The 24682-nt window shown below is 35.2% G+C and overlaps 1 protein-coding gene across 2 annotated transcripts; it reads right to left on the bottom strand.

Moving 5' to 3' along the window:
* Positions 1 to 8918: 8918 nt before the first annotated feature.
* On the bottom strand, positions 8919 to 15919 carry LOC133205287 (uncharacterized). Of its 2 annotated transcripts, none has more exons than XM_061341060.1 (2): positions 15644 to 15919; positions 8919 to 12207 (listed from the first exon to the last, which is right to left on the bottom strand). In XM_061341060.1, exon 2 carries the CDS (start codon positions 12146 to 12148, stop codon positions 10082 to 10084), a length of 2067 nt encoding a protein of 688 aa, XP_061197044.1. In that variant the 5' UTR covers positions 12149 to 12207; positions 15644 to 15919; the 3' UTR covers positions 8919 to 10081. The 2 variants fall into 2 exon arrangements, with proteins under 2 accessions (XP_061197044.1, XP_061197045.1); XM_061341061.1 differs by lacking the exon at positions 15644 to 15919 and adding an exon at positions 15353 to 15448.
* Between the last annotated feature and the right edge of the window lie 8763 nt (positions 15920 to 24682).

Below are 24682 nucleotides of genomic sequence, written 5' to 3'. Positions count from 1 at the left end.
GAATTTAATTGGACAACTTTAAGGTCTCGCACAATAAGATAGAAACGTAAAAGGAAATGCATCGCATTTTGATATCTTGTTATATTGCTGCTGGAGAAATGACTTCTATTGTACAATAATGCATTGCATAAGAGGGCGTAATGAATACAAGTACTTCAAAAGGATCTTGTAGCCTCTCCTTACACCATACTTATCATGTAATAGGAGAATGATCAACTTATTCATTATTTTTAGTAGTATCATCATTAATTCAACATGACTTTTTTATATCTGTATTATTTGTCTAATAACGATAAAAAGTCTGCTTTAAATGCCACTAAATAATTTCGGCACTCCCAATAATTTTTTTGCCAAACAATAGGTAGTCAGACTGGTGTCTATTACTGGTAATCAGATTGGTGGGTGTTGCTGGTAGTCAGATTGGATTCTGTTTCTATCAGATTGGTGTCTATTACTGGTAGTCAGATTGGTGGATGTTGCTGGTAGTCAGATTGGTGTCTGTTATTGGTAGTCAGATTTGTGTCTGTTACTGATAGTCAGATTGGTTTCTATTACTGGTAGTCAGATTGGATTCTGTTTCTGTCAGATTGGTGTCTATTACTGGTAGTTAGATTGGTGTCTATTACTGGTAGTCAGATTGGTGTTACTGGTAGTTAGATTGTTTCTGTTACCGGTAGTCAAATAGTTGTTGCTATCGGTAGTCAGATTGGTGCCTGTTTCTGGTAGTCAGATCGGTGTCTGTTACTGGTAGTCAGATCGGTGTCTGTTACTGGTAGTCAGATTGGTGTCTGTTACTGGTAGTCAATTTGTGTCTGTTACTGGTAGTCAGATTGGTGTCTGTTATTGGTAGTCAGATTTGTGTCTGTTACTGATAGTCAGATTGGTGTCTGTTATTGGTAGTCAGATTGGTGCCTGTTACTGGTAGTCAGATTGGTGTCTGTTACTGGTAGTCAGATTAATGTCTGTTACTGGTAGTCAGATTTGTGTCTGTTACTGGTAGTCAGATTGGTGTCTGTTACTGGAAGTCAATTTGTGCCTGTTACTGGTAGTCAGATTGGTGTCTGTTATTGGTAGTCAGATTGGTGCCTGTTACTGGTAGTCAGATTGGTGTCTGTTATTGGTAGTCAGATTAATGTCTGTTACTGGTAGTCAGATTGGTGTCTGTTACTGATAGTCAGATTGGTGTCTGTTATTGGTAGTCAGATTGGTGCCTGTTACTGGTAGTCAGATTGGTGTCTGTTACTGGTAGTCAGATTAATGTCTGTTACTGGTAGTCAGATTTGTGTCTGTTACTGGTAGTCAGATTGGTGTCTGTTACTGGTAGTCAATTTTTGCCTGTTACTGGTAGTCAGATTGGTGTCTGTTATTGGTAGTCAGATTTGTGTCTGTTACTGATAGTCAGATTGGTGTCTGTTACTGGTAGTCAATTTGTGTCTGTTACTGGTAGTCAGATTAATGTCTGTTACTGATAGTCAGATTGGTGTCTGTTATTGGTAGTCAGATTGGTGACTATTACTGGTAGTCAGATTTGTATCTATTACTGATAGTCAGATTGGTGTCTGTTATTGGTAGTCAGATTTGTGTCTGTTACTGATAGTCAGATTGGTATCTATTACTGGTAGTTAGATTGGTGTCTATTACTGGTAGTCAGATTGGTGTTACTGGTAGTTAGATTGTTTCTGTTACCGGTAGTCAAATAGTTGTTGCTATCGGTAGTCAGATTTGTGTCTGTTACTGGTAGTCATATTGTTGTCTGTTACTGGTAGTCAGATTGGTGTCTATTACTGGTAGTCAGATTGGTGTCTGTTACTGGTAGTCAGATTGGGTGTCTATTACTGATAGTCAGATTGGTGTCTGTTACTGGTAGTCAGATTGGTGCCTGTTACTGGTAGTCAGATTGGTGTCTGTTACTGGTAGTCAATTTGTGTCTATTACTGATAGTCAGATTGGTGTCTGTTACTAATAGTCAGATTGGTGTCTGTTACTGGTAGTCAGATTGGTGCCTGTTACTGGTAGTTAGATTGGTGTCTGTTACTGGTAGTCAGATTGGTGCCTGTTACTGGTAGTCAGATTGGTGTCTGTTACTGGTAGTCAATTTGTGTCTGTTACTGGTAATCAGAATGGTATCTGTTATTGGTAGTCAGATTTGTGTCTGTTACTGATAGTCAGATTGGTGTCTGTTATTGGTAGTCAGATTGGTGCCTGTTACTGGTAGTCAGATTGGTGTCTGTTACTGGTAGTCAGATTAATGTCTGTTACTGGTAGTCAGATTGGTGTCTGTTACTGGTAGTCAGATTGGTATCTATTACTGGTAGTCAATTTGTGTCTGTTACTGGTAGTCAGATTGGTGTCTGTTATTGGTAGTCAGATTTGTGTCTGTTACTGATAGTCAGATTGGTATCTATTACTGGTAGTTAGATTGGTGTCTATTACTGGTAGTCAGATTGGTGTTACTGGTAGTTAGATTGTTTTCTGTTACCGGTAGTCTAATAGTTGTTGCTATTGGTAGTCAGATTGGTGTCTGTTTCTGGTAGTCAGATTGGTGTCTGTTACTGGTAGTCAGATTGGTGTCTATTACTGATAGTCAGATTTGTGTTTATTACTGATAGTCAGATTGGTGTCTGTTACTGGGAGTAAATTGGTGTCTGTTACCGGTAGTCAAATTGGTGTCTATTACTGGTAATCAGTTTGGTGTTACTGGTAGTCAGATTGGTGTCTGTTACTGGTAGTCAGATTGGTGTCTGTTACTGGTAGTCATATTGTTGTCTGTTACTGGTAGTCAGATTGGTGTCTATTACTGGTAGTCAGATTGGTGTCTGTTACTGGTAGTCAGATTGGGTGTCTGTTACTGGTAGTAAATTGGTGTCAATAACTGATAATCAGACCGATGAAGATAACAAAAAGCGATCATATATTAATGAAAGTCAGATTGAGTTGCACATCTTTAACTATAGTCAGATTTGTATGTGTGTGACTTTTTAGATGCATGTCTTCGACTTTTTTCTTTTCAATATGTTGCTGAGTGGTATGTTTTTAACATGTAGTCTGATTTTTGCCTTTTAGTTTTTAGTTGGATATCTGTGAATAAGTTAATTTCGTTTGTATTCTATCCTCTGATTGGTTAATATCCAAAAAGGAACACAAATTATTGGTTTGGTATGGGGACACACCCCCTGACAACCAGCTGAATCATCTGTATCCATAAAATCCTCTCATTTCTAGTCCTCGGGATTCATGGAAAATTCCAGATTTAATAAATGTACTTTTAACTTCAAACAATAATTCGATCTTACCACATGTAAACAAACAACAAGGCTGCTAGGCCTATGGATAAGCTTTTACCTCCCCTCGCTTCCCATCACTTCCGTTACTTCCGTTACTACGGTTGTATTATTGAGCGGCAAATTTGAACTAATAAAAAGCAACGACAGTCTAGTTATAGACACCCATAGTTATTTAATGATTTTAAAATTAAATTATAAGGAATTCGCGGATTATAAAGCGTAAACTGACTCAAACCAGATTAACTCGAATAATTTGGCCAAGAATTAGAGTCATTTCTAAAATATTTGTCTGATTTGTATGTCTGTGATATTTGAATTGCATCAATATTTGTCTGTAATTAGTGATTTTGATTTATGATTTGTAAGTTGGGCGTGTGTTCATCGTCAATTTCTTAATGACAAGTCTTTGATTAGTAATCTGAGTTTTGTATGTGTGACTCATAAGTAATGTGTCTGAGACAATTATTTTGATTTTATGTCTGCGACTTTTGCGTCTCTGATTCCTAGTCTGAGATACAGGTCTTTGAACTTAAGGATTTGTCTTTGACTTGAGGTCTTCGTTAAATGTCTGACTTGTATGCTAAAATCATAAGTTGTGTGTCTCTAACTATAAGTTTGTATCAAATCTATCTTGTAAATCTATGACTGAGTTATATCTAATTTCAACCTTTACGTAACTGGTCTGACTACGTACCTGTTACTTATGTGACCTCGTGACGTCTGATTTAGAGCTGGGACTTTTGTACCTGTTACTTATGTGACCTCGTGACGTCTGATTTAGAGCTGGGACTTTTGTACTTGTTACTTATGTGACCTCCTGACGTCTGGTTTACAGCTGGGACTTTTGTACCTTTTAATTATGTGACCTCGTCGTTACGTCTAATTTAGAGCTGGGACTTTTGTACCTTTTACTTTTGTGACCTCGTCATGTCTGATTTAGAGCTGGGACTTTTGTACCTGTTACTTATGTGACCTCGTCGTGACGTCTGATTTAGAGCTGGGACTTTTGTACCTGTTACTTATGTGACCTCGTCGTGAAGTCTGATTTAGAGCTGGGACTTTTGTACCTGTTACTTATGTAACTTTGTCACGTCTGATTTAGAGCTGGGACTTTTGTACCTGTTATTTATGTGACCTCGTGATGTCTGATTTAGAGCTGGGGTTTTGTACCTGTTACTTATGTGACCTCGTGATGTCTGATTTAGAGCTGGGACTTTTGTACTTGTTACTTATGTGACCTCGTGATGTCTGATTTAGAGCTGGGACTTTTGTACCTGTTACTTATGTGACCTCGTCGTGACGTCTGATTTAGAGCTGGGACTTTTGTACCTGTTACTTATGTGACCTCGTCGTGAAGTCTGATTTAGAGTTGGGACTTTTGTACCTGTTACTTATGTGACCTCGTGACGTCTGATTTAGAGCTGGGACTTTTGTACTTGTTACTTATGTGACCTCCTGACGTCTGGTTTAGAGCTGGGACTTTTGTACCTGTTACTTATGTGACCTCGTGACGTCTGATTTAGAGCTGGGACTTTTGTACTTGTTACTTATGTGACCTCGTGATGTCTGATTTAGAGCTGGGACTTTTGTACTTGTTACTTATGTGACCTCGTGATGTCTGATTTAGAGCTGGGACTTTTGTACCTGTTACTTATGTGACCTCGTCGTGACGTCTGATTTAGAGCTGGGACTTTTGTACCTGTTACTTATGTGACCTCGTGACGTCTGATTTAGAGCTGTGGCTTTTGTACCTACTACTTATGTGACCTCGTGACGTCTGGTTTAGAGCTGGGACTTTTGTACCTGTTACTTATGTGACCTCGTCGTGACGTCTGATTTAGAGCTGGGACTTTTGTACCTGTTACTTATGTGACCTCGTGTCGTCTGATTTAGAGCTGGGACTTTTGTACCTGTTACTTATGTGACCTCCTGACGTCTGGTTTAGAGCTGGGACTTTTGTACCTGTTACTTATGTGACCTCCTGACGTCTGGTTTAGAGCTGGGACTTTTGTACTTGTTACTTATGTGACCTCGTGTCGTCTGATTTAGAGCTGTGGCTTTTGTACCTACTACTTATATGACCTCGTGACGTCTGATTTAGAGCTGGGACTTTTGTATTAGTCCGAGTTGACTTTGTATTAGTGACTTCTATATACATGTATTGTCTGTAGCATAAAGTCTTTCATGATTAATTTTAATAGGCTATTTTTAAATAGTACTCGTCCTTTTGTGCAACACAGAGATAAATGGAATCGCACATTTTTTGAAGTACCAAGAATTCTGTTGTACACTAGTATGGCATGTCAAACGTTGCAATATTCAATCTTTTCCATTTGTATTGTATAATTTTCCATTTGTGTTATATAATTTTTATTTATATTCTATATTTTTTCATTTGTATTGTATAATTTTTATTTGGATTGTATAATTGTCTATTTATATTTCTATAGTTTTCCATTTGGATTGTATAACATTTATTTGTATTCTACAATGTATATTTTCCATTTGTATTAAAAAAAATTCAATTGTATTAATATTGTTTTTTTTTTTTTTTTTTGTATTCTACATTTTCCATTTGCATTGTATAATTTCGTATTTGAATTGTATAATATCTTATTTGTTTGCGATAATTTTTCATTTGTATTGTATCCGAGGGATTGTTTACTTTTTTTCGTTAAGAAGGCTTTCATTGGTCAAGTTTTATTCTTCTTTTTTTTGTAGTAAAGTGTTCAAACAAGCAAGATGTTTCGAGTGAACTGGGCTCCTCTTTTTGTTTGGATGCTAAGGGCCGGTCATATTTTTATTATCATTATTTTTTTTAAATTAATTTATTGATTTTTTTCTCTCTCTCTCTTTATTTAGAGAATGTTTAGAGAATGTCCAGGATGACCAGACACAAAGAGAAGAAGAAAAAGAAGAAAATCTGCCCAAACCCGAAAACTTCATTTCCTAGGGGTTGGGGGGGGGGGTGAGGTACCACCAGCCAAGATCAAATTATTTATTTTCTCAGATAACATTTCTAAGGGCAGATTATTTATTTGCCAGCTGCCAGCGCTCCCTTTTCATCTAAATGGCCGTTCTCTAACAGGCACGCAAATACATGTACTTGTACATATAGGAGCCCAGTTTCGCTCATTTTCAACACGACACAGGCTAAATCTTGACCAATGAAATCTTTCATTACGAACATGACGAAATAAATAAACAATCTTCGGATACAATACAAATGAAAAATTATCGAATACAAATAATAAATTTTACAATACAAATAAGAAATTATACAATGCAAATGGAAAGTATTGAATGCAAATGAAAAATTATACAACACAAGTGATTTTTTACAATCCAAATAGAAAATTATAAAATACAAATAAAAAGAATATACAATTCATATGGCAAATTATAGAATACAAATGGAACATTATATAGACTATAAATAAAAATTATACAATACAAATAAAAATTAGACAAAACAAATGAAAAATATACAATACAAATGGAAATTTATACAATACAAATAAAAATTATACAATACAAATTGAAAATTATAGAATACAAATAAATATAATGCAATACTAATAAAAAAAATTTACAAAGCAAATTGAAAAGATCGAATATTGCAACGTTAACTATGACTTGCCATACACTTGAAAGTTAATCTTACCTTACATTAATTTTAGCTAACGTTTCAGATTTCTATAAATGGGTCAACTAACAGTTGACAAGGATTTAGGCAATACGAACTCAGAAAAATATTTCCTCCCTCTCAAATCATTGTGCTTACGTGCAGTTATGCAGCGTACGTATAGCGAAACCAAAGAATAGAATAGATTAACAATTTCTGACAATCAGTTTTTTAGAAATTTGGTAATAAACAAATTGTATTTTAACTATACCTGAAAACGAAATATCGATATTTATTGCGTTAGTCAGCTGTACAGATCTAAATCATCATACAACTTGTGCACGTATAATGTAAATTTGAATCAATACTTACTGTATCTATAGCTGAGGCATCTAATACCTTTGTCCCGTGCTTATTGTCCCCTATAATGAAGCGCCAGATATAGACCCGTCCATTACTTTTCTGATTCTTTGATGCGATTTCAAGAACATTCAAAGAGAGATAACCAACATGTATCTCCAAGTTGGTCTCAAATTACTAAAGAACGGAATATTATATAGATTTTCATGCATGTTTATAAAAGAAGTAAATTGTTTCATAATAACGAATGTGTGGCTAACAGAATCATCGTGTTAGTGTAGTAAGGATTTACGTAAGCAGTGAATAAAAGAAAGAATCTAAGTGCAATTTTCTTCTAAACGCTTTCAGTTATTGACCTGATTTTTGGTATGTAACTTTTCCTTAATTAGTTAAAGATCAAGTTTGCATTTCCTTCCGCTTCATTGATTTTTGACAGAATTATGGCATATTCAATTCTTAACGGGAACCAGATTACACTTGCCGGTAGGGGACTAGTATTGCTCATGCAATACTCTCAGAATGCTTGTTTCTTTTCATGTCAGTTAAGGATAGATTATTTTATTTTCAAGATGATCAAGGACAGACTATATATTTTCTCCTTTGCTAAAGAAAGATTGACAAGGAGAGAGAGAAAAAGAAACGGGGAGGGGTTAGTATTATTGGGCTCAGTCGAGGAGTACAGCTTCTTTATTTTCTTGCCAGTTGAGGACAGATTATATTTATATTCAATATTTTTGCGGACAGATTATTTATTTTCAAAATCTGTCAGCCCCCCCTCCCGAATCAAAATGCTCGTCCCCTCATGGTCATATTTATTTTTATACAGAATGATGACATTGAAAAGTTCACAACATCCCTGTCCTTGACGTACAATGTACGTACAAGTATTTCGCTCTCATGAAGTGACACTTTGTTGTTTTCAAATGTTACTAATTTCAGGCATGTAGAATCGCTTCTTAAAGTTTAGAGGATAACTGAAAGAAAGAAAGAAAACCATTCTCTGTAAAATAGATTATGATTTCAAGTCAGTTTGCCTATCACTGGTCACAGAGGCCCTTAATCGGCCGATTTGGTTACGTGACAACGGGAACTCGTTTTGGAATGAAATGCGCAATAAATAGTGAAATCTCAGTCATTGTGTAATCCTTCATAGCTAACCAATCATAATCTTTCATACATATAGAATTTTTTGTTCAAAGTTTTTTGTTTTTTTTTTAAATCATACAGTCGTCGCCTGGAGAACAGAAATAATCAAATATACATAAAGTCTAGTTCCGTAATAAAAACACTTAACCTGACCATTCAGCCACATAACAGTTTCATTTGTTTGTAATGTAAAATGCGTTATTTTATTCTTAGAAAATGACATACAAATGCGTCCACACAGAAGAAATACCCCTGACCTAATAAAAATAAGAATGGATTTCATTGTCTGTAGTTTTCATCGATTTCAAAATTACCTTACTATTCCAGATACATTATAGATAGCACATTCTGTAAAGTATATGTGGCAAGTAACTAGATATAAACTGCCCTCCTTTGATGAATGCACAGTATCTTCGTGATTTTTACCTCAATCATATCTAAGAAATATGAATCGTGATTAAGTATGTCATTATTTCTCTACATAAAGAAAAACTCAACAGACATTTTCAAAAAAAATGTTCTTCTAACATGTTTTATAAATGTGAAAATTTACAAAATTAAAATAAATGCAATTTTACGAAAGTTTATAAAGGATAACCAAAAGTAAATACTTGGTGTATAGAATAATATATCAAGCGAGTTAATTTTCAAGTAACTATTATAGTTGATATTTTCTTCACTAACTGGAACCTTAAAAAGGAGGCCCATGGGCTTTAACAGTCACCTGAGTATTATATGAAACTTGGGAGCCTTTACACATCTAGCCTTGGCCCAGAAAACAGTGGTCTGAAAAAGTTTCTACGTTAACTTCAGGATTACATTTCAAAATAATTTGTTAATTTGAAACATTTTCTTTGGGTGATCATTTTCTATTACCTTTAAAATCTCCTTATGATAAAATGCACCCCTATTTTTTTTTTTTTAATTCGAACATTTTTTGTGGTAAAATCCCTGACTTTGAATCTGAATATTTCCAAACAAGTTTTATGAACTCGACTTTCTTGTGAATGAGATTTTTCCTTGTTTTTTTTTTAAAAACAACTTTCGACTACTGTTGTTCTCTCATCTCTGCCCCAGGGGTCATGACTAGGGGGAAATTGCTCGAGTTTACGCTGCATTAGATTGATCCCAGTATATTAAATGGACAATTTGTAGCCGTATATTCTCGGATTTGTTTTCCTTACATATTTCTGTGTAAGAGTTCGGATTCCACTATGATCTGTCATTGTCACAATGATCACCCCATGATCTAAACATCTATGCTTCAGCATAAATCGTGCCATTTATGACTCAGTGGTTCTTTAAAAATGAACTCATCCTATTTTCACTTTTCCATAGTTACAAAGCTTTTACCAAAATATGCTTTGTGGCAAGTTTATACGAAATTAACCCAGTGCTAGTGGTTGAAGAAGTCGTTAAGCCCACGACGACGGACGGACACAGACTGCAACTGCATCTGTAGGTTTATTTAGAAATGATTTTTGATTTTCCATACATGAAAAATGGGTTATAATGCAAAGTTTAACTTGGCGTATTTTGGCTATGGAAAATGCACTACAGATTCAAGAAAGCTTAAACTGTTTACACCCATCTGTTACAATGATGATATTTTAAAAGTCACTACTTTTAATATAGAAGTTGATATGTTTAATTTCTTTGATGAGCACTATGGGAAATATCCGAGAGATTGCTCAAAATTTGTCCCAGCGGTGTCCAGCACCTCGGGTCGTTTATTTGGGTTTTGCACGTTCATTTTGGAGAACATGTCAGCCATCTCTCCCTGTCTGTAGTCTCCACCATGTGGTTCACTTGGTCTAATTTGATTTTTATCTTGTGCATATTTTTGGAATTGCTCGTCGTAAGACCAGGGTTTTTGAGGTTTGTCGAGGCCCTCCGGAGGGGCACTATGCCTGTAATTTCCAGGCCCTGATTGGTAGTAGCTACCCGGGTCTCTGCGTATCACATGATCATAGTCATCGTAGTCACCCCTGGGAACAAGGTCAGGGGGAGCATTGGGGTTGTAGTCTCTATCATATTGATTTGATTCTCGCTCATAAAATTCTTTTCTACTAATTGCATTATCATACGGGTCTTCCTCGGCGTAGCGCTCTTGCTTAGGACTACGCGGAGACCTATTTTCCTCTTGTTTCTTTTGTAAAGCTGCCATAAATCCTGTTGGAAGAACTTTGACCCCTGCCACCAGATGAGGAGGAACTCGGGCGACAGGTTTGGATTTTTGATTTTCCATTTCCTGCCTACTCTCTAAGCTAGACGCAGAGTATTCCGGTCCTTTGAACGATGGCGGGCGGTCACGTGTTGGCGAAGGAAAATGTGGCTCATCAGAAGTTGTCGGAGTACGAGGAAGACCTCGTTTAATTGGCGGCTCGTTTCCTAAATAACGATCCTCCATTGGTGATCTAGGACCAGGCGACAGTGCACGTGATGGCTTTGGTGCTGTAGCCGGAGGAACACGCCCGGGTGACATAACGCGTGGAATCCTGTAATCTTCCTGTCTTGTTTCAATACGTCCGCGTCTTTCACCAGAGTCGTAGGCATCCCTGGAATAACGTTCTCCTCTGGGAAAGTCTCCAGATCCCTGACGTTCATGGTGATATTCTGACGACAGTTGTCGTTCGTGTCTAAATTCAGATGACGGATTTCGTTCATGTCTGAAATCGGAAGAGATTTTTCGTTCATGTTGGAGTTCACTAGATGGTTGGCGTTCATGTCTGTACTCCATGGAAGCTTGTCTTTCATAACGATAGTCCGATGGCGGTCGGTCATGTCGTATTTCGTTAGAAGACTGTCGTACATGGTGGAATTCGTTTGACGGTGGTCGCTGATAATCATTGGAATGTTCTCTCTCGTGTCTGTATCGCATATTTTCCTCATAACTTTGTGGAGGAAACCTGTTATCGAATCTTCCAGATGATGATAAGTTTTGTGAATATTCCTCTCGAGGTCCCGGTGGACCGTAAGGATCTCTCGTGTATCTATCTGGTCCCTCTAATTCAGATCTATAGTCCCTCCACTCTCCGGGTCGAGGACCACGAAGATGTTCGTCTGTTAAATGCATTGGCCGCTGGTCTTCTGTTGGTTGTAAAAGATCAGGTCGCCGTAATGGAGGTTCTCTTTCAAAGTTTGGATCAGAAGGCGGCCTCGCGAACTCCTGGCGTCCTGAATCCATCCTCTGAGATTGCAACATAGCTATCAACGAGACAATATGTAGTGCTTGATTTTCGTTATCACACACAAACCCATGACACTCTAAAGCCCGCACACCAGTATTTTTTCTCATAACAAGCGCCAATAGGGGAGGGTGGTCCACCTTAGCTAAATTGCTGTGTTTTTTATCTAATGGTGTAAACAGTTTTTCCGAGCCTGTGTTGGGAGCACGATTGATATCTATAGGAACAAATCCACCCTGAATTTTTTTATCATGAGTTTTCACGGTCGTGAATCGAACAGCTTCGAAGAAAGAAATTGACTGCATGTCATAATAGAGCTCATTCCCTGGGTGAGATCCCGCAACAATGACGGCCACGCCTCTTTCTGAAATATGGAGAGCTACTTCACGCAAGTCTTTAGACTTGCTCTTCTTTCCTGAATGTTTTTTAAACTCAAAATAACGATCACGTAAAGGTTTCTGAATGGTCCCTAAACCAGATGATGTAGCTTTGGCGAGAACTTCACTTCCCAAATACTGAAGCACAAATTCTCCATGTGGCTCCATGATTAAATATGATGTATAGTCCCAAAGACGAGGCAAGGGTTCAAATGTCACATCTGCTTCTGTAAAAGAACAAGAACAAGATATAGTTCCTTGTGTCACAGCTATAGAGATAATTATCTATATAAACTTATCCGTGCAATGATTTATTATCATCCAAATGATATTTGTTTATTTTTTTAAACAAACAAATGTTTGTTGCTTTTTTTCTGAAGACATTTCTCAAGACGTATCATGATTGTTACCGATATGAGTCAAGTCATTCTTGTAGTCATTGGTAGGATGAGTTTAACCTTATGATTAATGACGCATTTAACCAGTTCATTTTCACGTGCTTTATTTCAATTCAAAGAAAAATGCATTCAAAGAGAGAAAAAGCAGGGGAAAAGAGACATTTTTTGTGACTTTGATGTAATAAGAAACTGAATTCACAAACACGAAAACAGCTGTAAAGGTAGTTATAAATACCAATGATAAGGAGCCTTAGGCAATGCTGCAGGGTCGTTGATATTTAATATAGAGTAGAAACCTGTCTTTATAATACCTGAACAAAATTGACAGTGTATCCCTAAAAATACATTATGTCATTGAAGTCTCACTTGGTTCGTTTTTGGTAAGTCTTAAGTAAGAAAGTTCTTTGTGCTAAATATTTACCTCATTTGTTAGCATGTAAATCAGTGGCTTAAATATATCCTATCGTTATTTTCATTTTAAAGTGTTAATTAAAATGTTAACCTGTCCCATTGTACTTACATACAAAATATGCTCAGAAGTAGTATATTAATATCTACGTACCAGGCATTCTAAACTCTGGAACCATGCTTATCACAGAAAACTGATCATAAACACTTAGATTCCAAGGGCCTATGTGCTCTACCTCCATCATTAAACACCTCTTATGGTTGTAATGGTCAGTAAATGAATCTCACCCGACGGTCACCACACAGATCTCAGGGATGGGACACGGACCATATACACGTAAACAAACTGACCATTAACTTACCGAACAACATCAATTGGGAACATTGACTTGTTATGATGGTACCCCCGGGGCTACAGAATGCTTTCCGTTATCCATGTTAATTAACACTGCACAATATTAAGAAACCATTATATACAAGGAGGGAAGGGAAACCAATGAGAAGCTGAAAGCTCTAAGAACTTCGCTTTATATGGCAAAAAGGTCTAATGAACGTACAGTTCTTTGGAGGGACATATTTTAAGTGTAAAAATCAAGATTTCAGCTGTTACATGTACATATATCATTTATGTCAGGTTTTATGAATAGCTATCCATTTAAAATTCATATCATTGCCGATATTAGAAACTTCATTATAGGTGAACGTATAGGTATAATTTGTTATGATATGTACGTTTGTGACCTTGAACAATAGAAATATAATAGCCTACGTAGAGAGGTCCAAAACAACGTTTCATGATCCTCCCTTTTAATTATTACAATCTTAATGTATGCAAACTCAATTATATCCCCTCCCTAAATTGAAGGTGACTTACAAATGGGGGATTCTACAGATAAGAACAAGAAATTTTCACATTAAGACCCACTATCCTGAAGTACACTAAATCTTTTAATGTTAAATTTTATCTCCACTCCAAACTGAAAACTCCAGCAATTTTGTGTTTTGTTAATGCAGTTTGACCTGAAACATCAGGTTTATGACTTTCTACAGGTGAAAATTTTTATCAATGTGAGAAAGCATTGAAGGTGTGCAATAAAACAAGGCCTGTCATTTCTAACAAGCAAAAAAAAAAAAAAAAAATCTCACGACTAGGAAATTGGCACTCTCAGGAATTCCTTTAAAATAAATGAAACCAGACTCAATAATCAATAAAACCTTTTTTTTCGTTGGTTATATGCCTTATTATAGTCATAATTATGTGTAATGTATACTTCGTTATGCTATACTTAGAAAAGTTCTTTTCATGATAATTTACCCACACTTCTTTTGTGCATATTGAATCATGACATGCAAAATTTATCTTCGAAGTTGATACGGAGATTTTGCTGAGCCTTCTCATTCAAATTTACCGAAGCGTCCAATATCTTCATTTGTTAAATCCCGTGACTTTATCCTTCTGTAAATCCTAAACCCGGAAGAAACATAAGATCCAAAAAGGGAGATAACAAATATATCAGAAACGATCAATTCCGAGAGCCAAATATTTAAGTAGAACTTAAGGAATAAAACAAGGTTAAATTGTTGTTTCAAAGAAAAATATATATGTAGTCCTGTAGATTTCAGATCCAATAACATCAATATCGTTACATCTATGCAGAATTATTAATGTTGCAACTAGAATATTGACTTTGGATTCCAAAGCTAACAGATTATAACACCTGGCTCTACAGGTATGAAGCATGGGAAAGAAATGACCACGCCTCATGTCATCGCCAGGAATCTAGAGAAATCGCTGTGTGCAGTTTCTCAGGGGAACTGGAGAATGTATGAAATTTATAACTAAACACTTCTGGTAACAAACTTCATAAAACAAGATGTGAGGGGTGAAGGGTTTTCCAATATTTTATGCTATTTTCCTGCCTTAAATACTAGATGTAAATTATTTAATGTGACCTTAGAATTATGCAAATTTCAGTAAAGGGGGAAATGTCAACTTTTTTAAGTGGAGCATCTACAACCATGATTATTTAAGGAGGCAAAACGAGAAACATTAATTACCTTAACAAACTTACCTGTTCATAAATTCAAAGTTTGTACATGTCCGACCACAAAATACAAGGTTTTTACAAGGTAAGAACAAGCTACCGACACTACAATCAGCCAGATTTATACTTTTGTTATCATGAACTGACACACCAAGAGGATACCTGCATGAGGGCCCAGTAAACATTCTCATTAAAAGTTAAATATGGTCGAATTTAAAAGCAATATATCTGTAGGGATTTACAACAATAAAGAAGCAGTGATAAAAGACGACATTCCAGAAGCTTGTTCTGTCCCTAGCAGTGAAGAAGTACTGTCTCTAGGTTCTACTGCAAACTTTGGAAATGCTTTAAAAATATATGTCTTGTGCTTACACGTAAAATGCTTTAATTTGCTTAACTGTACTAAAACATGACATGGTAGTGGACATATCCTATTGATTATTGGGTATAAAAAAATCCATAAATGTACTGAATTCAAAACACAGACTACGCAATTACTTAAGAAAAATTGAACTCCTTACCTGCATGACTAGGTGATTACTAAATAGCACGTTACTTTCCAAGCGTTAAGCTCATTCAATCTTAACGAATTCTGGACTGGTTACTGAAGACAAAAACAGGAGAATGGGACTCTGCTTCAAAATAATGTAAATATGGCGTGTGACAAAAAATAGGAATGCGAAGAACCACACAAGTTACTTACCAGCAGACGTTTAAATTTTGTAATGAATATTTATGGTTTGTTGACGAATATATATCGCCTCACTAGATATGGAAAACGGTTTGATAAACTGCGTTTGCAGGCAACTTACCTTGATAGATACCTGGCGATTGGGTGTGTGCAGTTCTTTTTAATCCACATTTATTGATCAACGAAAAAAAATTACATATGTGCAGCGAATCTTCATTCAATAATATAAACAACAATGGCAAAAAATGGCGTCTTGAGGATGCAGGTAGACAGACTACCTGAGTTTTAAATACCACATTTCACCTGCGGAGTAGTAGTCCATTTGATTAACATATTAAAAGATTGAGCGCAAACGCCCTGGAAAATAATTTTAAAACCCCCAATTGACTAAAACATTCCCTTCCTTAAAAAGTCTGTCTTATTTCCAACCTTTCGAAACTAAATACAAGAGGCTCCCCTCAGGGAGATATTTTAAACTAATTTGCAAAAACACAGCTAAGAAATTGATTTGTTTTCGGTTTAATGACCATAAACGGAGAGATAATAAACACGTTTATCGACCTGACAGGCTACAGGTAGACCTGGGACAGAACATTCTCATTATCTACTCGATACCAAAACTGTTCCGAATTTAATTACCAACTTTCAAAAATCTTTAATTAGATTTAAGCTTTAGTTAATAAATTATAAACGATATACTTACATGGACATGCAAGATATAGTAACAGAATTTTGATAATCCTTGGTTTACGAGGATAAAATTATGGATGAAGTAAACCCTCACCATCCCAGATCTTAGCCGGGTATCAATTTATTGGTATAAGGAAGATATTATATAACACGTTTTTCAATAACAGCAATACCCCCGTCTCTAATATGACTACAATTATAAGGCGATAACCTCAATTATTGGAGCATTTATATGCCTGTGTCTCCTGATACCCTTGAAGTTACAGGATATGAAACTAAATCCGCCCTGATTCTTCCATTTCTAGCTATGAAATACGTATTGTGGTATTTTGATAAACGAAAACCATGAATGGCCACCTTTTTTAAGGTAAATGATTCGAACACTTTTTGCAGCATGGAATTTAAAGAAGGGAGTTGCAAAATAATTTAAATAGCAAATGCTCCAGTTGGATAAGAATCCCATCTCAAAACATTCAACTGAAATCTTACATGCACGATAGTGTGAATTGTACAATAAAGGTATCAGAAACAAGTTTCTGAGAAAAAAAGCTATTCACTTTATATCACTGTTTCATCACTTTTAAATTAAGTTGATGATTAGATTACTAGTTTATTATCTATAACAAGATTATATAGTCTAATAATCTTAGCAGACCGCTCATCCAACCCATGAGCTTGTAGTGAACTGAAAAATAAATGTATTTAAAACGCTTCCCAAGGATGCATGTACAAATTACAGATCTCTTTTACGAGTTTCCCCACAATCACCCCTTTGCAACGGATATGAATGTTATTATCTAAAATATAATAAAACTGAAAACTTTGCAAAAGAATTCTTTCAAGAATAATAGTAATAAACCAATAATACATTGAGAGTTTTAGCTTTGATGCTTTGTCTACGGTATATTATTTCTTACTTAAGTCCCATTCATACTCCGAACACGCATACTGTGAATAAGACTTATATATAGGCACACTGCCCCAAGAAACGATCTGTTTAATGCTATTTAGAATAATTAATTAACGAATTGTAGACACTCTTGTTTTATTGGAGAGATGATTCGATCAGTATTTCCAAAAATGAAAGTTTATTTTTAAATGTGCAATTGTTTAAGAGATCTGGTCGTTTTTGAATTTATATATTCAGATTCATTTGTACATACTACATCAAATCATTTTTTGTACATGCATAGCCTAACTAAGCAGATAATCATATGGACCTTTGTATTTTTTAACAGTATTTTGAGTAATTAACTGTTATAAATGAGGGGACTTTCTTCTACGTTTTAAGAACCTGTGTTCAATCCTTTGGTTTTAATATCTTAACAATAGAATATGTTCAAACCATATATAGGCGGTGCCTGCAATCCTTTTAAGTTTCTTTCATAATAAAATATTGTGGAAAAAAAAGAACACGCAGACGTTGGTGAAACAACATGACAGTATATATTGATATTAATCTGTAGAATATAAAAAAGCTTCTTTTCAAACATGTGTTTGTTTTTTGTTTTGTTTTGTCTTTTTTTTTTCTTTTTCTTCAATTTTGACGAACAATTAATGCTCCCACACTAGCAATCTGGGAAATTAAATAATCTGGACAAAGACATTAAAGCCACATGTGGATGCTTTCAGAATAATATTTGTGCAGATCTCAAGTCCCTTCCCCATTTTTTAACATTAAAAGACATACGGTAAAACCTATTCCCTGTCGTAAACCAGATGAGACTATTGGTATTTTGGAATTCGAGGATGTTTTTTAGTAATTGTGAAAAACGAAAAAGTTACAATCTTCCTTGAATTAGAATTATCATATTAGATAAGTACTTTTGTAAAACTAAACTAAAAATCATCATATTAAAATTGATCATTGAATTTGAATAATTTTAATTGTATGTAAACTCCCATAGATGATTGCTGAATGCAATTACTTTTCAATCATTATAGTCAATGACAGTTGCTCTTTAGGCATTTTTTTTTATTTATCCATTTTACTGTACCAATTTTTAAAGCATGGGAATTTTAAAAGTTGATTCTACGTGATAAGGTAAATTTGAATACAAAATATGACAAATGTTCCTTTTATTTCTCAAAAACATATTTGCAAGTAAAACGTTTGCTTCTGACTCCTGGCCCTTGAGTCGAAGTTTGAGCATTACACAAGAAAGCTTCCATAAATTTGTCTATTACGAGCTCATTATTATTAATAATGATCACGACATTGTTATATCATTCTCCAACTATCTCCTTTTTGAAATGAGATGTCCTTGGAATTCTTTTATTTCTTCCGAGATAAATTACAATATATCGAAGCATGTGTATGAATCTTTTAATTTTTGGTTTTAAGGTGAGTTATTAAAATCTTTGATATAATAAAGGTGTAATCAGTTTACTGCATAATAACTACATGTAAACACAACTCTAGGTACCTCTTTGACGCGGCGTATCGTATCTCGTCAATGGCTCCAAAAATGGAATCCTAAATTGCCTTCCGTTTTCACCATAATCACTTCTGGCAGTTATACGGGCTTTCCGTCTTTGCCGCTTTCCATCCTTTTTCTTTCTGTTTTTGAACCAGGACATATTCATTGTGTTCTAGAATAAAGTATCTGTGTACACATATGACGATTTCCCGTTCATCATTACAGCTATTATGTTACACCATATTGTGTGATGACCACATGTTACTCCTTTTGGGAGATATTATGCCCCAACCTAAAGATCGAAGCTGGAGGTTTTTTGCAATTGATTTTGTTGATAATCAGCGTTGCATATCTGGACAAGAGAATGTATAATTGATGAAATATTTCCCCAGCGTTTCGCTTTTCTTACATCTGTATATGGTCTTTGTATAACTTTCGTCCGACCTTTGATAATTATTGCACAAATTGGTCTAATGTCCCTTAAGAAACCTTTTTGTTGCACAAATTAGAGTTTTTCCGGAATGATTTTATGTTTGTTCATTTTGTTAACGATCCTACCGATTCTTCTATTTTTATTTTGTCTCGGTAGCTTTAATTTACACAGCAGTGATATTCTAGGATCCAGTCAGTTAAAGCGATTGATCCAGCTAAAAAGATTACTATGTTCATCATAGTAACAAGTACTAGTATCCAAACATAAGCAGAAAGCAATTCGTAGTTTTCAAAACTTAATAAGGAACTATAAACTAAAGGGTGTTAAGAAAATTCATTCCACATTTTCTTTCATTTTCAAAAGAAATACAATAAGAAGATATTTAAAAATTGTGATATTTTATGTTCATAGAGTCCATTCTTGCTACTGATCAGGTATTTACTGTACTTTGTTGAAACGAAAAGGAGAGGGCAGGTATTGAAACAGATGTCTGTGCAGAAAAATAAGAAATGCAGCATATTTGTAAGATATCTTAAGCACACAGGTCGATATATCCTTTCAAATACCTATGTGAAATTTATCACGTCAGTATACATGTAGAATTCCAATATGATACACCTATTCTTTTAAAAAAAAATGACTGATCTTTCTTTTACCTAAGCTCATCAGTTTTGTATGATTCGAGATAAGCTGTGAAGAAACAAAAGTAAATAATCATTTTTTCAAACAAAATGACCATTAGTCTTGCCATTTGGGTGTTTATACACGTATACACTTTCATACGGAAAACAAGATGTGTTTGTGAAACACTGATGCCCCCGTATCACCTATGGCAACTTATAGCGAAGGTTAAACTTTCTCAAATGCAAATCAATTATGTTGGTAGAATTGTAAAAGTAGGTCAACGCCTAGGTCAAGGTCAAAGGGTCCAAGTTGTTGGTATCCAAAGGAAGGTCTTGTCACAAGGATTACACATGTGAAATATGAAAGTCCTAGCACTAACTGTTCAAAATTTATGACCAAGGTTAAAGTTGGGTAAAAATTTGCAAAACTGGGTCAAACTCCATGGTCAAAAGGTCAAATATGATGGTACCCAAAGAAAGGACTTGTCACAAGGAATACAAATGTGAATATGAAAGCCATAGCTCCAACCAATCAAAAGTTATGAGTAAGGTTAAAGTTTTTGCGGACAGACAGATAGACAGACTGACGGACAGGGCAAAAACTAAATGGCCCCGAATCTTCGATTACGGGGGCATAAAAAATCCTATAGCTTCCTGTTAGAAAACAATTGCTATAAAACGGAAGCGCAATCTTGTGATTTTTTCAGACTGGAAAATTAATTTCTTCAGTTAAACACTACTTTGAAATTTTCAAAAATCTTTTATTATGGAACAAACTTTCAAAACACCCTTAATATTTGACAGCTTCATTTTATAGTTGTGCATCAATGATGAACTTTTCATTACATAGTATAAGGTGTTGACTTGAACAAGCTTGTTTTCTTTGTGCATCAAATCACTACATATTTATCAATTTATGAAATAAGGGTTGTCATTTTGTACATAAGAAGTTACTTTTCCACTTGACCTTAGGAAAGACCCTGATCCAAGCATTAATTAACAGTTATATTTAGGATGTTTCCGTTACGTCTCCCCAAGGAGACATGTTGGTATCGGTATTACTGACCATTTGTCTGCCTGTCTGTCCACAAGGTTGTTACAAAGTTTTGCCTGAGAAATATGTCCAACTTTGGATTGAAATGGATTCAAACTTTCAGTGGTTCGCTTCGTGATCGAGAGACCCGGGTTCGATACTCGTTCGCCGCGCCGCGTCAAACCCAAGACGTAAACGTTCCCTCGCCAAGCGCCCGGCACTAGAAGTGAAAGTCACTGTCTTTTGGTGAGTTTTTAAAAGCCAAGGTCCTGTGTTACGGTAGGCGTTGGCACAATAAAGAACCCTCACCGCTTAATGATCCTGAGTGCCGAGTATAGGTCTAAATTTGAAGCCCTTCGCCGGTATATGGTGCCGTCTGCATATGAGAGAAAAATTCTGAAATCGGACGTAAAACAATATACATGTACAATCAATCATTACATAGTATTAAAACTTGATTTTTATGTTGTTAATGACCGATGTATCGTGGTCTTGAGAAACGGTAAGACTTTACTGTCAAGGTTACTGGGCATTGTAGTGAAAGACCTTTGGAACCCTTGGCTGGAATGAATTAAATCCTGAGTCTGATTGCTGCTAGTGGTCTAAAGGTATGTCATGACCTTGGCGCATTTTCATATTTCACAAAATTCAGGTCCTATAATGTCAATGTGGCATAATTGGGAAATTCAGATGGCATTAAAAATATTTCTTTGCAGGAAGCATTTGTGCCAAGTTTGATGGAAATTGACCAAATATGAATAGTTTACAATCAGTGGAAAACACAGGATTGGCAATATCATTTATTGATTTACTTATTTAAATAATGTGTTGGTTCTCTTGAGCAGAGGAAGGTATGAGATACTGACTAGTGTTACTATAGAACCAGCAATCAGAGTAAAGGAAATGACACATATCTACAATATGATAGTAAAGTTAAATCGGTTACTTTAATACAGAAAATGTGGACTGATAGTTAAAATAAAATACTTAAAGGAACGGTCCAAATCGAACACAATCATTCTTGAGATTTTTTGAACTTCAATTCAAAATGAGCAAAATGGTTATGTTTCTTAATTCTGTTGTGCACTTTTGTTCTATATATCCGTAAACATCCAGTATAAACCTTCTATACGTATCTAGATAGTCTTTATAAACCTTCTTAAAACATTCATTGACATTGACAAAGGTTTATATTTGGCAAAAATACCGATCTACCCGGTCATTGCCCCCGTGGTGTATAACTGCAGGTATCGTGGAAATTTATATCGAGGGATAGCTTGTTATCTTTTAATATCCTACATGTTTTCTCAAGTTTGTCACTTATTTGTTCATCTTTCGTGTGAACATTGTGCACCATTGGCAAAAATACCGTTACATCCGAGTAACACGAGAAGGAGTGTTGTTGTCAAGAAATGTAGTCTCAAAGTATTAATATACTGAGCGACAGATGTACGCAATATTACAATTATTTGTAGTGATAAAAGTTTTAAGAACTCTCTCTCTCTCTCTCTCTCTCTCTCATTTTAATAATATCTGAAGTGTATGGATAATTTTTAGTCTTCAAAATCGAGTGTAAGCTTTACATGCAGCATTAGATCATGTTGTACATTGACTGACGTGTTTGCTTGTTAGATCAGTTAACAATACACCTGCCCGTCCAAGGCCGTAACTAGGCTCAAATTTTTAGTGAGGCAAGGGATCTGGGGGCCACCCGAGTCTCAAGCGGGTCCAGGGTAGTGTCGTGATAGAGATTCTCGGGGGAGGGGAGAGTTCTCAAAACCTGGGTTTTAGCAAATTAAAGACTTAATCTTTGAAGGTTTTCACGTTTTGAATCATTTTTATATGCTTTCTTAACTATTTTGAAGCACCTGGTGAGATGATCGATTTACGGAAATTGAAACTGAAGTTGAAAGTATTAATTTAGTATAAAGACACACATATAATTAATTAAAGTTCAAAGTAAAACTTTTTCACTTTTCAGAAAACTCTGAATTTTTAGTGAGGCATTTGCCTCACTTGCCTCAATGGTAGTTTCGGTCTTATGTCCTTCCTAATATACTTTATTTTGACAAATAAAATATACAACAAAGATAGTCATGTTGTATATTTTATTTGTCAAAATAAGTATATCAGGAAGGACACTTACCGTCATTCGCTGGAACCTTTTAATCTTCTCTGAAACTGGTAAACTTTTTTGTCTTTAGCTTCTATGGGTCAAAGGACAAAAAATGGAATTTTTAGGTCCCAGTCTCTTCCTACTGCGATTTTTTGACAATGTTCTCTACCCTGGGGCAGGATAAAGATGACAAACTATAGACGTAAGGATGCAATGAAAAAACCTTCAATCAAATTTGCTCCTGGGGATTCAGACCATAATAATGTGAAGGTCATGGAGCAATGTAATCAAAAAGTATGTGTTTATAATATTAAGAACCATGCTTCATAAATGTGGTAAAAACAAAGCTATAAACCATCAAATGATTCTTATCCATTTGACACTCGGTGTCATACAGAACATGCAGAAATCTGTCGAAGTAATTTTATGACCGAGAAATAAAAAAAAAAAAATAAATAAACGTGAAAAGGGGATGCTTGTCCATGAGGACATAAGGACCTCTTCATTAAATATGATATCTATGTTAAATTTCTTCAGTAAAAAATATATTACTTAAATGTGAAGGACTCAATGTGTAAAGGTTTACAGTTTATTCTCTTTCAATATTCTTTGCTGAGAGTGAATACAATAACAATAAATCCTTTTCCTGAATAGATTTGGGTAAATACACCTGTACTAAGTAGTTATTTCTAAGTAAATAAGATACATGCACAGGTGTAATAAGATAAAACCTAGTAAGCAGGTATTCATGACCGTTGTAGACAAGAGTTATCCTTCTTAGTATTATAAGTATATTATGATACACGTACTTGGAATTTTGAAACTTAACAGATTTTTTACAGATATAGATTTTGTTTTTAGAGCTTTCTGTTTGTACATATTATACAATTTTTTTAATATCTATTAATGTTATAACTTATCTGACTTTTTTCTCACGCTAAATTACGTTAGAAAAATGTGAAAGAACTACAAAATTAATGTGCTTCCAGTTTTGGGGTTTTTTTTTAAGATTATCAGAATCTTTGTTACGTCATCAAAATTTAAGGCACCACCCAATCGGTAAGTATTATTAAAGAGAGCAGTAGATGAAATAAAGGGCTTGCGATCATGACATGGCAGTTAAAATCATCACTAGCGACCTGTATGAAATCTGGGTGTACAATGTACATGACTCAAGTTTTTCCTTTCAACATCTCAGGTGTGTCAGAATGTCAGAACAGGGCGTCAACGGTCACCCAAATAAATGTAAACAACGGTCAATCTTGGTTGTAAACAGTGTACATGTATTTCTAAATACAATTTATTTTACAGATAAAATATTTTCAGGAAAAAAAACATCCTATACATGAAATACTTTTATAAATTATTCAGAGAAATTCAACTATACTGCATTATTTTGTTAGTTTTAAAGTTGCACGGCAGTTGATTAACATTCGAATCATCCACATTGGTATAGGACTTTTGCAGCATAATAAAGTTGATTACTTAATATTCACAAAGTATTCATCACTCTGTCAACTTTTATATGAATCTACACTGCTTGACACTTAAAAAAGTTGAATTTCGTAACTTTTAACATACATAACTGCCTAAAGACTCCACATGCACCAGCCCAGACTATTTTTTTTTTTTTAAAAGCGAAGTCGGTTCATTTCAGTCAGGTTAAAGCTTTGAACATAATGAACAGGACTATCAACTTTGAATAATATGGCGTATGATTATAGACATGGCCAAGAGTGCATTTATGATTTGGAAACAGTTTTCTAGAATTACACGTTCACAACCATCAGTATGTACTATAGCCATAATGAAGGCTTACTGCATGATTAAATTCGATTTATGTCC

Source organism: Saccostrea echinata, unplaced genomic scaffold (assembly GCF_033153115.1).
Source record: "Saccostrea echinata isolate AGI-Se365-2 ecotype Australia unplaced genomic scaffold, CSIRO_AGI_Sech_v1 ptg000054l, whole genome shotgun sequence".
NCBI lineage: Eukaryota > Metazoa > Mollusca > Bivalvia > Ostreida > Ostreidae > Saccostrea > Saccostrea echinata.
The sequence above is the reverse complement of the archived record's forward strand: the minus strand, read 5'-3'. Positions and strand labels throughout refer to the sequence as shown.